We start from the raw sequence: 13,133 nt of genomic DNA, 5'->3' as shown, positions 1-13,133 counted from the left end.
CCAAAAGTACACAGGTGTGTTTACCACATATTTGCTAAAACTGTGTTTTAACAATTTCCATAATTTTCACAAATCTTATCAGTGAAAAAATAAAATACTATTATAATTTTATTTGCAATTCTTTGATTACTAATAAAGTCAAAGATCTCTTTAGGCTTATCAGCCAGTCTGTATTTTATTTAGCCATTTTTCTGCTGAGATATTCTTTTGTTTTCTCATAGATTCTAGGAGTTCTTTGTAGATTAAGGAAAAGTCACTAGAAGAATTTTTACTTAATAGAAATAAAGCATCTAGAGAAAGTGTTCTTTTCACTATACCACAGGGTCCCTCTGAAAAGACACCGACTTTCAGGCAACAGAAAGAGAGCCTTAGATAAGGAAGAGAAATCAGAGGTGTTTTCGAAGGTCCAGGCAGATATCCTGATATGAGAAAGGTCTGGATTTGGGAGGCTTCACAGATGTAGAATCATAATATTCAAGCTACAAAGGACCTTAGTGTTTCCTAAAACTCATGGCTTTCTTGGTCCCATATCTTTGCCCATGTTACTCACACTCAGTGACTAAAGCTCAGCAAAAATTTTACATTTTCTGTCAGAAGGCTTTGCAGAAAAGGGCTGGACAAATTTTACCATCTCCCTATCTCCTATAACATCCTGTTCACATCATATCACCATAATTATTTATGTAAGCTCTTTATGGATGGGGGCTTATATTCATTTTTAAAATCTTTACTGTTTAACACAGTGCCTGAAATTTAATAGAGGCTCAATATGAGTTTCTGAGTGAATGAAAAGAAGCACACAAGTAATATTCCTATTCTTTCTTGGACTAATAAAATAATACCTGGGATATAGTTCTGAAAACTATACTTTGAGAGAGAGCAAATCTGAGTTAAAATGATTACCTAGTGATGGTAAACAGACCCAAAACCACGTCACCTGAGGATCAGGTGAAGGAACATGAACAATTAGCATGAGTAAAAAAGTGAAGTCTCAGAGCCATTCCCCATCCATCCAACAAATATTTATAGTGTGTGTCAAAGCACTGTGCTGAGTGCTGGACATATAACTGTAATCAAAATATCATCCTTAACCTCACAGAGCTTCAGTCTAGTGACAGACAGAGAATCTAGTGAGGGACAGAGACTAAACAGTCACCACTAAGATAATGTGATAAGTGCTACACTGGAGAGACAGAGGGTGCTACAGGAGCACCCACAGTGCTTGTGGAAACTTACCAAAGGAAGAAAGCTCTAGGCTTCTAAGCTAAAGTGTAAAAGGATAAGCAGGAGTCAAAGAAAAAGGAAACTCTTTTTGTTTGTTTCAGACAGAAAGAAAGGCATTATAAAGGCCCAGACATGAGAAAAAGCAGTTCTAAATGCAGATCTTTTGGTATGGCTGCTGGGTGGAGTTTACAGAAAAAGTAGTTTAGAAAAAGGTTACAGATAAAGGCAGTGTTCAGTCATTAGCGAGCCAAATATACTGTATTACTGAGAAGAGGAAGTCTTCAAGCGTTTGGGGTGAAGTCATTCTGGCTGTAGTGTAAAGAATGGGCAGGAGGGTGATAGGGCTGGAGGCAAAAAAGACTAGTTAGGAAGCTGTTTTAATAATCTAGGTGTGAGATTCAACTATGAAAGCGGCAGAGTGGCAATGAGAAGGCAGTCCCTAAAGCTTCTTTCTAAAAATCAGGGCCAGTAAGTGAAAAATAGGCTAACCCTGTTTCATATGGCCAGAAAGTCAGAGGGATGACTAATAGAAATTACAAAAAGAGCAAATTTTTGACCAATAAATATGTCTAAATATGAAATGAATTACGTGAGGAGGTTCTAAGTCCTCAAAAACTTGAGGAGTTCAAGATAAGACATTTTACAAAAAATTCAAAATGTTGAGTTTTAAATGCTGGGCAAGGGTAGATTATTTTATGGTCTTTTCCAACTTTGAGATTCCACAGATCTACTGAATTTTATTTCAGTTTGCTATTTGGAGCTGCTCCTTATGCTAGATGGTAAAAATGAAATATGCAGGATTAACTTACATCAGAGGATATGCCTATGCAACCAATGCTCTAGGAAAAATACACTTTCAAATTTTAACATCTTTTAGTAACTGATATACTCTATGTTAAATTGAGTACCCACATTTCACAACTCCCCATCAACAGTTTACAATATGCCTTAAGCTGTCACTGAGCTACAATTGTTATTATCATTCATATTAGCGACAAAACCAAAAACAACTGCAGCTATCACTGTCTTCCATTTGCCTGTACCATGCCAGACTACGTCCATTATCTCCTGTGTTCATTATAACCTGCAAAGTAGGTTTTACTCCCATTTTAAAGATGAGGAAATAGGCTTAGAAAGATTAAGTAATTTGCCTGAAGTCACAAAACTGGTAAGTGGGAATAGGAATTTGAACCTTGGTTCAAATTGTCTGACTCCTATGTCCATGTTTTTTCTACCACACATCAGTACCTTAAAAAGCTTGAGGAAAGTTTTAAAGAATAATAAAAAATAACTATCATTTATCAAGTGCCAGGCACCTTTACCTGCATTATTTCATTTCATTCATTTCTTCAGCTCACATTCATAGAATGCTTCACTTCAAAGAATGTCAGAAGATTTGACTTTTAGAGTAAAGTCTGAGTATAGCCGCTGAACAGAATGAAAATCATAATAATCCTCCAAAGTTGAAAAGTATTTGAGAGTTTTTAAGATGTTTTCACATCCATTAGCTCATGTAATCTTCTTTACAACCCTGTGAAGTAGGCAGAATGGGATTATTATCCCCATTTTACAAATAAGAAAACTAAGGATCAGAGTCACAAAGTTACTAAGTGGCAGAACTGGCTCTCAAAAGGCCTAGGAGTTCTGACTCCTAGTCTAGTGTTCTACTACTTCATGTTATCTTCTGTGTCATTGGGCAATGGAAAGTAATATGTTGTAGGAAAGAAAGGCAAGAGGAGGCAAATAGACAATGATAATAATAGAGCTAAATAAATATCAAGTTGTAACAAAATATATCAAAATACTTGAACAAAAATTGATACAGGTATCTGGATATCAAAATCTATGTAACATATAAAAGGATTTTAAAGGATTCTAAAATGTTAAGACTGATGTTTATGCAGGAACTCTGATTGAGAAGTATTAGAACTAGTTTTATTACTCAAATCTTAGTCCTGAAATACACTAACCAGGGAGGAAAACCAAATGCAATTATTGGTCTGACTTCTTACTTGATAATATTTTAATATTTCAGTTTTTATTTGTGAATAAAGTTAGAAAATGTTTAGGTTTAGTTTCAGTTCAATTTATCTTACAAGTAATTTTTTTTGGGGAAAAATCCCACCAAACACTGATTTATGGATGGCAGGGGTTTGTTTTAGTTCTGGATTCAGTAAATTAAGATGGTACTTCCAGTTTGGTTCAGTTCCTGTTCTCCCCTATACCACATGTAATTAACCACCTTCCCTCCCTTCTTGTTAGCTTGGTCTGTGGCCTACTGATAAGCAGGACTTGATGTGACAGCTGAGATGAAGTACATGGGATAATTAGGCAGACAAGAGCACAGGATTCACTGGTTTCTGAGACAGAGACACGTGGAATTCTTTTCCTCGTTGGTTAAAACTGGTTATAATCTAATCCCTGGTTTACCAATTCCCCTTATTTAACAGAAACACAAGAAAAATAGCTTACCTAGCTCCAGGATGTCAGCAGCTTCTAGTAAAGAAAAAAATGTTGGAGCATAAGTCATTAAGACAAACATACCAACATGATGGAAGGTGAAATTCTGGGGTAAAATAGGAAATCGAGTATTTGTCTAGTTCAGTTATCTCATCCTAAAAGACACTGAGATTCTTAGTAGTCATTGTGGAAGCACACCACCCAATTTTGCCTATTCCCAAGCCTAAACTTATACAAACTATAGAAAACCCAGGGAGGCTAAGCAACTGTGCCTAAAACTATGAAGCTAATTTGGGATTACCTATACTCAGAATCTAGGTTTCCTATTTCCAGCGAAAACAAAGTATATTGCTTATGACCAATACCTCTGTAAACTGCAATATTTGCTTCTGATATAACAAGTGAGTTATTTGTAAACTCAGACCTCTAACAACGAAGGTTTTATGGGAGAAGATGCCAAGTAAAATTTTTCCACGCCAAACGGAGTTTTTTCCCCCTTACCTTGATATTGGGATGCAGACTCTGATAGGTGACCATATTTGTGTTTTCTAACATCACTCCAGTCTATCACTGCAGAGGGAGAGAAAAATAGTCATGTGGAAAGAAAGTATAAGATTAAATACTTTTCCAATTTGGCAGTATGTATTAACAGTTTTTAATAAAGTAATCCACTTCTGAGATTCTATGCTAAGGAAAAATACTCCAAAATACAAGAAAAAGGATTTATGTAAAAAGCCTTGGCATTGTTTACAATAACAAAAAAAGGAACACCTAAATGTTCAAAATAGAAGACTGATTAAGATTTGATAATACAAACACTTGACAAAGTATTTTGAAGCTGTTAAATTTTTAAAAGGCTAAAGAACAAATGGGAAAATGGTTATGTTATTAGGTAAAATATGGGGATAAAAATTATATTCATGGAATGATCATAATTATTTAAAACACTAAAAACAAACAGCACCCCAGTTATGGGCTCAACTGTATCCTCCAAAACTTCATGCTAAGGTCCCCACTCCACAGTACCGCAGAATGTAACTGTATTTGTGATGGCAGCGGTGGGCCATCTGGAGCAGCTGCTGTCATCATGCCAGCTGCAGCAGGGAGGCACAGCTGGGAATGCATGCTCCATGGAGCCGGTGGGAGCCTGGGAGCAGGCAGGAGTCCCGCCATCCTGGGTGCAGCTGCAGCCACCCAAACCGAGGCTGCAAACCCAGACCTCCTGGCTCCATGGAACAGGCAGGAGCCCTGCCATGACGGGCACAGCTGCAGCCACCCAAATGTGGCTGCAGACCCAGGTACCCCTGCACTCTTGGGGGTCCAGCCAGGACCCCTCTTCCCTCCCAGGATCAGAAATGCCTGCTCCCCCTGCCTGGCTTCTCCCTGCTGTTGGCACCTGTTCTGATCTTGGAGCAAAGTCAGGGTGGAGTCTGGATGCTATGAATGGCAGCAGGAGGCAGATAGGTTCCTAAGCAGAAAAGGGCGGATCCCTGGTGAGGCCCACCTACAGGTCAGGGAGGGCCTGAAGGCTGGGGGCTGAACTGCCAGTCCTGCAGACTGGAGTGGGGACTTGTGGTGCCTTTTCCAGGCCTGCCTATGGCCACCCATAGACCAATGGGCACACACTTCCTCCCCTCTGAGGTCCATAAAAGCCCCAGGATCAGCCCCAGAGCAGAGCAGAGGACGAAGATATGACTGAACAATCTGCCTGCAGAAAGAAGCCACCCATTCTAGGGCCTCCTCTTTGCTGAGAGCTGCAGAGATGACGTGACAACCTGCTTGCAGAGAGGAGCCACCCACTCTAGGGCCTCCTCTCTGCCTCTGCAGAGAACTGCAGAAGATGGGATGACCAGCTACAGAGGAGCCACCCTCTCTGCTGAGAAGTGAGTGAACACTTGTTGGGAAAACCTACCTGCAGAGAGGAGCTATCCTTCCTGCTAGGGGCTGAACACTCACTGGGACGCCCTGGCACTGTGAGTCTTCTCTGAGCTGTTCTATTGCTCAATACAGCGCCTCTTCATCTTGCTCACCCTCCACTTGTCTGCATACCTCATTCTTCCTGGTTGCAGGACAAGAACTCGGGATCTGCTGAACGGCGTGGCTAAAAGAGTTGCTGTAACACCAAAAGGGCTGAAATATGCCCCCTGCTTGCTGCAGTTTGGGCAAAGAGAAGGAGGGAAGAGCTGCAGCCCTTTGGGGAGCCCAGACCTGGGAGCTTCCGGAGTCAGGGCTGTGACTCCCTCTTTCCGGCCCTGTGGTTCCTCCAAGCTTTTGGGCACTACTGCATTCTTTGGTGCCAGCCAGGGAAGCTGCTTGTGGTGTGCCTGGTCCAGCTGCAGCCTCACAGAGAGCTGGCATCCATGCTGGCACCTGGAGCTGCCCACCTTGCGGCAGGAGCTGGTGTGTCTGACTGCGCAGTAGATGGGCCCCAAGCTCGTTCATACACACTCCTCACCACTCCATGCCTAATTCCAGTCTCTCTTGGAGGCGTGAGATCCAGGCTGATAGCATGAGCAGCCTGCCAGGCCAAGTGAGTGGAACGAGCCCAGTGGGCCCAAGCAAAACTCAGGCAAAGGCACCACTGGCCACAGGTTTCCGGCCAGAAAAGCAACACCCCTAGGATCCCACAATATTTGGAGAAAGGGTCTGCAAAGAGATAATTAAGTTAAAATGAGGTCACTAAGGTGGTCGCTAATTCAGCATGACTGGTGTTATCATAAGAAGAGAAAGTTTGGACACAGGTACAGAGAAAATATGTAATGAACAGAGGGAGAAGCCTCAGAAGCTAAGGAGTGAGGCCTCAGAAGAAAGAAATCAACCTTGCCAATCAATGCCTTGATCTTAGACTTCTAGCCTTCAGAATTGTGAGGAAATAAATTTCTGTTGTTTAAGCCACCTAGTCCATGATATTTGTTACAGCAGCCCTGGAAACTTAAACAACTGCGGAAATTATCAGTAGAAAAAAACATATAAGTAAACACAGCAAATATAAACAACTGGTTATCTTTGGGTGGTAGTACTGGGTTCCCTGACACTGCACCCACTTTCTACTTTATAATCATATATTTTCAAATTTTCCATAAAGAGGATACATTACTCATATAAGGAGAATATATTTTCCTTGGTTGAAAATTTAGATTCATCTACTGACTCTACTACTTTCTCACCATCAATCACCTATCATGTCTTTACTTAATTTCTTGCCCAGCTCAGACTCCATGGTCCCTCATTAACATCATTCTCTGGCAAACACTCTTAATTCCTCCTTCCCATCTCTTTTTTGTCAAACGTACCTACTAAAGGCTCAATCCTAAATCTGGTTAAATCACGTATCAACCTATACTGTGCCTACCCCAGCAGCTCACTAGTGCTGAAGAAAAACATATGCAAGCTTATTGGTCTCATTTTAAACTCATAGCTCTAATTCTCAAATGCCACTTTACACCACCCAGAAATCATACCACATTTCTACACTATGTTTACTTTTCCAATTTCTAAAAAAAAAAATTCATATCTTTCTCTCTCTCCTCAAACTCCAAATATACTCTCCCCAACTTCACTCTTAGGGGATGACTTTAATTCAGGATTCATTGAGAAAACAGAAATAAGGGTAAGACCCTTCCACTCATTTCATGACGGTAGAGACTTGATCTTGTTTAGTGGTGAATCCCCAGTAAGTAGTATAGTAACAGGTGCTCATTAAATGTCTGGTGAATAAATTACCTATTCATTCATGATTTTTTCTGACTTCTCTCCTGTTACTGTGGATGAAGTGTCTCTGTTTTTATCAAAAGCCAACCCTCCATTTTAGCTGCAGGTCTCAGAGTCTCTCATCCTCTCAAAAACCTTGCAAGTATCCCCTTTATTTTTTTTGCTTTTATTTGTAATTGGCCAACAATAATTTTACATATTTATGGGGTATAAAGTGATGTTTCAATATACGTACACATTGTGGAATGATCACACCAGAGTACAGCAATTAGTATATCCATTACTTTAAATATTTATAATTTCTTTGTGGTGAGAACATTTAAAGTTCTCTCTTTAGCTATTTTGAAATACATAATACATTATTATTAACTACAGTCAACATGCTCTGCAACAGAACACCAGAACTACTCCTCCTATCTAAGTATAAGTTTCTACCTGTTGACCAATGTATCCCTTTTTTCTATACTCACCCCTCCCCTCCCAGCCTCTGGTTATCACCATTCTACTCTCTACTTCTCTATAAGTTAGACTTTGTTTAGATTCTACATGTGAGATTATATGATATTTGTCGTTCTGTGCCTGACTTCAACATTACATCCTCTAGGTTCATCCACGTTGTCAAAAATGACAGAATTTCCTCTTTTTTAAGGCAGAATGTATTCCATTGTGTATATATACCACATTTTTAAATCCATTCATATATTGATGGACACTTAAGTTATTCCCATATCTTGGCTACTGTGAATAGTGCTGCAATGAATACGGGCATGCAGATGAAGCTACCCTTCAACTTCAACATACTGTTTTCATTTCCTTTGGGGATATAGCCAGTAGTGGGATTGATGCATCATATGGTAATTCTATTTTCAGTATTTTGAGGAACCTCCATCCTGTTTTTCAAAATGGCTGTACTAATTTGTGATATCCGTAACAGTGTATAAATGTTCCTTTTTCTTGTAATCCTTGCCAACATTTATCTTTCATCTTTTTGATAAGAGCCAACCTAAAAAGTGTTGGCTATAGGGTATCTCACTGTGGTTTTCATTTGCATTTCTCTCATGATTAGAGATGTTGGACTTTTTTCATATATCTGTGGCCCATTTATATGTTTTCTTTTGAAAAATGTCTATTCAAGTCCTTTGCTTATTTTTAACAGGGCTGTTTCCTTGCTGCTGAGTAGTTTGAGTTCCTAGTATATTTCGGATATTAGTCCCTTCTCCAGTGTATGATTTGCAAATATTTTCTCCCAATCTGTGTGTTGTCTCTTTCCTTCATTGTTTCCTTTTCTATGCAGTAGCTTTTCACTTTAAGGCAATTCCATTTGTCTATTTTTGCTTTTATTGCTTATGCTTTTGGGTTCATATCAAAGAAATCTCTGTCCAGACCTCTAGCAGTTTTATAGTTTCAGTTTCATAGTTTCAAGTCTTTATTCCATTTTGAGTTGATTCTCATATGAGGGGTGAAATAAAGATCCACTTTCATTCTTCTATATGTGGATATCCAGTTTTCCCAATACCACCTTTTGAACAGATTGTCCTTTCCTCAATGTGTGTTCCTGTCAAAAAGCAATTGACTGTAGATGCATGGGTTTATTTCTGGGCTCTCTGTCCTATTTCATTGGTAGACTTGTCTGTTTTTATGCCAGCATCATGCTTTTTTGATTGCTATAGCTTTGTAATAAATTTTGCAATACAGTAGTGTGATGTCTCCAGCTTTGCTCTTTTTGGTCAAGATTGTTTGGCTATTTGGGATCCTTTGTGGCTCCCCCACATTAATTTTAGCATTGTTTTTTCTACTTCTGTGAAGAATGACATTAGAATTTTGATGGCAGTTGCATTAGATCTGTAGATTTCTTCTGGTGGTATAAATATTTTCACAATATTAATTCTTCCCATCCATAAACACTGGGTATCTTTCCACTTATTTGTGATGTCCTTAATTTCCTTCATCAGTGTCTTACAGTTCTCAGTGTATAGATCTTTCACTTCCTTGGTTAAAGTTTCTTCTAAGTATTTTACTTAGAAGTAAGTGGTATTGTAAATGGGATTGTTTTCTTAATTTCTTTTTCAGAAAGTTCAGTTAGTGTATAGAAATGCTACTGACTTTTGTCAGTTGATTTTGTATCCTGCAACTTGGATTTGTCTAATTCAAATGGTGTTTTGGTACAGTCTTTGAGATTTTCAATATGTAAGATCATGTTGTCAGCAAACAGAGACAATTTCATTTCACTCTTTCCTATTTGGATGCCTTTTATTTCTTTTTCTTGCCTAATTGCTCGGGCTAGGACTTCTGGTACTATGTTGGACAGAAGTGGTAAGAGTGGGCATCCTTGTCTTGTTCTAGATCTTATAGGAAAAGCCTTCAACTTCTTACCACTGAGTACAATGTTAGCTATGAGCTTGTCATATATGGCCTTTATTGTGTTGAGGAACATTCCTTCCATATCTAATATATTGAGAGTTTTCATCATGAAAGGATGTTGAATTTTGTCAAATGCATTTTCTCCATCTATTTAGATGATCATGTGATTTTTGTCCTTCATTCTGTTACATGGTGACTCACATTTATTCATTTCCATCACATCCCAAGGGCAAATCCCACTTAATCATGGTGAATGATCCTTTTAATATACTACGGAATATGGTTTCTTAGTATTTTGTTGAAGATTTTTGCATCCATGTTCATCAGTGAGATTGGTCTGCAGTCTTCTTTTTCTTCTTACCATTCAGATGAAGGGAGATGTAGTCTTCTTCTCTTGTTGTATCTTTGTCTGGCTTTGGTATCAAGGTACTGCTGGCCTCATAAAATAAATTTTGAAGAATTCCCTCCTCTTCAACTTTCTGGAAGAGTTTGAAAAGGACTGGTATTGGTTCTTCTTTAAGTGTCTGGTACAATTTGGCTATGATGCCATTAGGTCCTAGGCTTTATTTTGATTGGAGACTTTTAATTACTGATTGAATCTCATTACTCATAACTGGACTATTCAGATTTCCAACTGCTTTGTGATTCAGTCTTGGTAAGCTACATATTTCTAGCAATGTATTCATTTCTTCTGGTTGTCCAATTTGTTGGCTTATAACTGTTCATAGTAGTCTTTCATGATCCTTTGTATTTCTATGTTGTCAGTTGTAATATCTCCTCTTTCAGTGAGTTTTATACTTTCATATGTTTTCACGTTGCTGATTAACATTCTCTTCTGAATTCCCTTTAGCATTTCTTGTAAGGCTGGTCTAGTGGGGATAAATTCTGTTTTTATTTGAGAAAGTCTTGATCATCCCTTTGTTTTTTGAAAGACAGGATTGCTGGGTATAGTATGCTTTGCTGGCAGTGTTTTTTTTTTTTTTTTTTTTCCTTTCAGGGTTTTGAATGTATCATCCTACTCTCTTCTGATCTGTAAGGTTTCTGCTGTGAAATCCACTGCTGGCCTTAGGGTGGTTCCCTTACATATGACAATTCACTTTTCCCTTGCTGCTTTCAACTCTCTCTAACTTAGAATTTGATTATAACTTGCCTTGGTGTGGATCTTTTCGGGTTCATCTTATTTGGTGTTCTTTGGGCTTCCTGGATCTGGCTTTCTATCTCCTTCCCCAGGCTTGGGAAGTTTTCTGACATAAGGCTTGGGAAGTTTTCTGACATAATTTCTTTGAATATATTTTATTTCTTCTTTTTCTGACATATCAATAATGCATTTGTTGTCCACTTGATGGTGTCCCACAGGTCTCATAAACTATCTTTAAACTGTCCTTTTCATTCTTTTTTCTTTTTGCTCAGATTGGATTTTTTTCAGTGACCTGTCTTTGATTTCATCGATCCTTTCTTCTGCTTCATCGAATCTGCTGTTGAATACCTCCATTGAATTTTTTTAGTTCAGTTACAGTATTTTTCACATCTTTGATGTCTATTTGGTACTATTTATACTTTCTATCTCTTTGTCAAAGTTCTTAGTTTGTTATTTCATTGTTCTTTTGACTTCAGTGAACATCTTTATAACCATTATCTTAGATTCTCTGTCAGGTAAATCACATATCTCTATTTCACTTGTGGAGATTTGTCTTTTTTTTTTTTTTTTTGGAATAGATTCTCTGTTCTTTGATTTTTGTGTTAGCTTCTATGCATTACATAAGAATATAACCTCTCCCAGACTTGTCAGACTGGCCTCTTGTAGGAGAAGGATCTCACCAATCCATCCAGCCAAAAATTTTAAGGTGCTCTCTAATCTCTGTGTTTATTCAGACTGCTGTCTCTTTTTTGATGGTCCCCTCGAGCTTAGGATGTACCACATTCCATCAATACCCCCACAATACCGTAGAGTAGGAGCCAGAATCTCTAGATGTAGCTGGAGATGTTGAGGTGCTGAATGGGTTTTCCATTTCCTTCTATCTTCACAGCTGAGCCTGAGCATTTATGTCCCACTCTCTGTCTGCACTAAGCTAAGGAGAAGATCTGTGGCAAAAACCCGTACTCAAATTCAGGTTGCACCCTCTGATCCTGAGGAGAAGCTCGTAGAAGTGGTCCTACTGTACGTCCACCTTTTTGTTTGCTGTGGTCTAAGGCTACTCATGAATGCAAAGCTCCACTGACTCCCAAAGCTTGTCCCTTGGGTGGAAGTTATAGAAGTTGTGGCACTTGAGACATGACCAAACTCCTTCCAGGAAGAATGAGTAGCCTTGGATTTATCACTGAGATTAGCTAGAGGGCTACTGTTTGTTTTCCCATCAGCTCCCGAATGTAAGTTCATTAGAAGCAAGGCTGCCAAGTAGCTGCTGGAAGTGTGTGCTATAAGCCCCTTCTGGAGAACAAATGGGACCTACATGTTCCTACTTCCTTTCTGCACTGCTCACTGCTCAGAGGAGGTATAACCTCTGAAGGTATTTGTATACCTATTTAAAGCCACCCCCATTGTTCTGTGATCTAGAAAAACTCATCTATGCCTTGTCCCCTTGGCTCCCAGAGCTAAGATGTTTAGGATATAATCCTTTGCGAGACAGCTGTAAAAGTTGGGACACTCGTTGTGTGGACATATGCCTATCAGGGTGGTGTCAGGTTAATATTTGTCTACCCCTTTAATTCCTCAATGCAAGTTAGTTGGAAGCCAGGCTGGCAAGTAGTCACCAGAAGAGTATGTCATAAATCCCTTCTGGGGAAAAACAGGGGGCTACATTTTAAGCCCCTTCTCTGCACTTCTCCTGGGGAATAAAGTCCAGCGATGTGCTTCTGTACCCATATAATCTGCTGCTTTTTTCCTGCAGAGGTCTAGAGATCTGCATAGGCCAATCCCTTCTTCTCCCAGAGCTGAGAGTTTTAGGATGTAGACCCTTGGTGGAAGCTGTGAAATCTGAGGGACTCAATGTGTGGACAAACTCTTCCCAGGCTGGTGGCAGGTTAATATTTGACTGCCCCTAAACTCCCCCAATGTAAGTTAGTTAGAAGCCAAACAAACAAGAAGCTGCTGGAATAGTGTGTCATAAACTCCTTCTGGGGGCAAACAGGGAGCTTCATTTCTTAAGTCCCTTCTATGTATTGCTCCTGGGGGATGAAAGCCCTGAAGTGCTTAAATGCCCATATCTAACTGCGGCTTTTTTCCTGTGGTCTAGAAAGACTTGCGTATGTCTAATCCCCTCTGCTCCCAGAGTTGGTGAATTAAGAGCCAGACCATGAAGAATCTTAAGTTAGGATGCTATACGTGGGGTTAAAACCCTCCTCTCCATGGGGAGAAGTTGGATGCTGGGGCTTCCCTT

The 13,133-nt window shown here is 39.4% G+C and overlaps 1 protein-coding gene across 50 annotated transcripts in view; it reads right to left on the bottom strand.

Annotated features, from left to right (window-relative positions):
* SCMH1 (Scm polycomb group protein homolog 1) overlaps positions 1 to 13,133 on the bottom strand; it is a 214,383-nt gene that overhangs the window by 130,013 nt on the left and 71,237 nt on the right. For 27 of the 50 annotated variants that reach the window (XM_063781942.1, XM_063781958.1, XM_063781937.1 and 24 more), the window contains 3 exons: positions 4,186 to 4,254; positions 3,697 to 3,720; positions 2,547 to 2,755 (listed from right to left, as the gene is read on the bottom strand). Coding sequence is in view for 11 of the 50 variants with exons in the window: in XM_063781973.1 (XP_063638043.1) it covers positions 2,547 to 2,552 (6 nt within the window). In the remaining 39 variants the exon portion in view is untranslated. The remainder of the gene's footprint in view (positions 1 to 2,546; positions 2,756 to 3,696; positions 3,721 to 4,185; positions 4,255 to 13,133) is intronic. The other 23 variants (XM_063781960.1, XM_063781944.1, XM_063782028.1 and 20 more) reach the window with 1 other exon arrangement.

This window comes from Pan troglodytes, chromosome 1, assembly GCF_028858775.2.
Source record: "Pan troglodytes isolate AG18354 chromosome 1, NHGRI_mPanTro3-v2.0_pri, whole genome shotgun sequence".
In the NCBI taxonomy this organism is placed as follows: domain Eukaryota; kingdom Metazoa; phylum Chordata; class Mammalia; order Primates; family Hominidae; genus Pan; species Pan troglodytes.
This window is presented reverse-complemented; position numbering and strand designations above follow the sequence as displayed.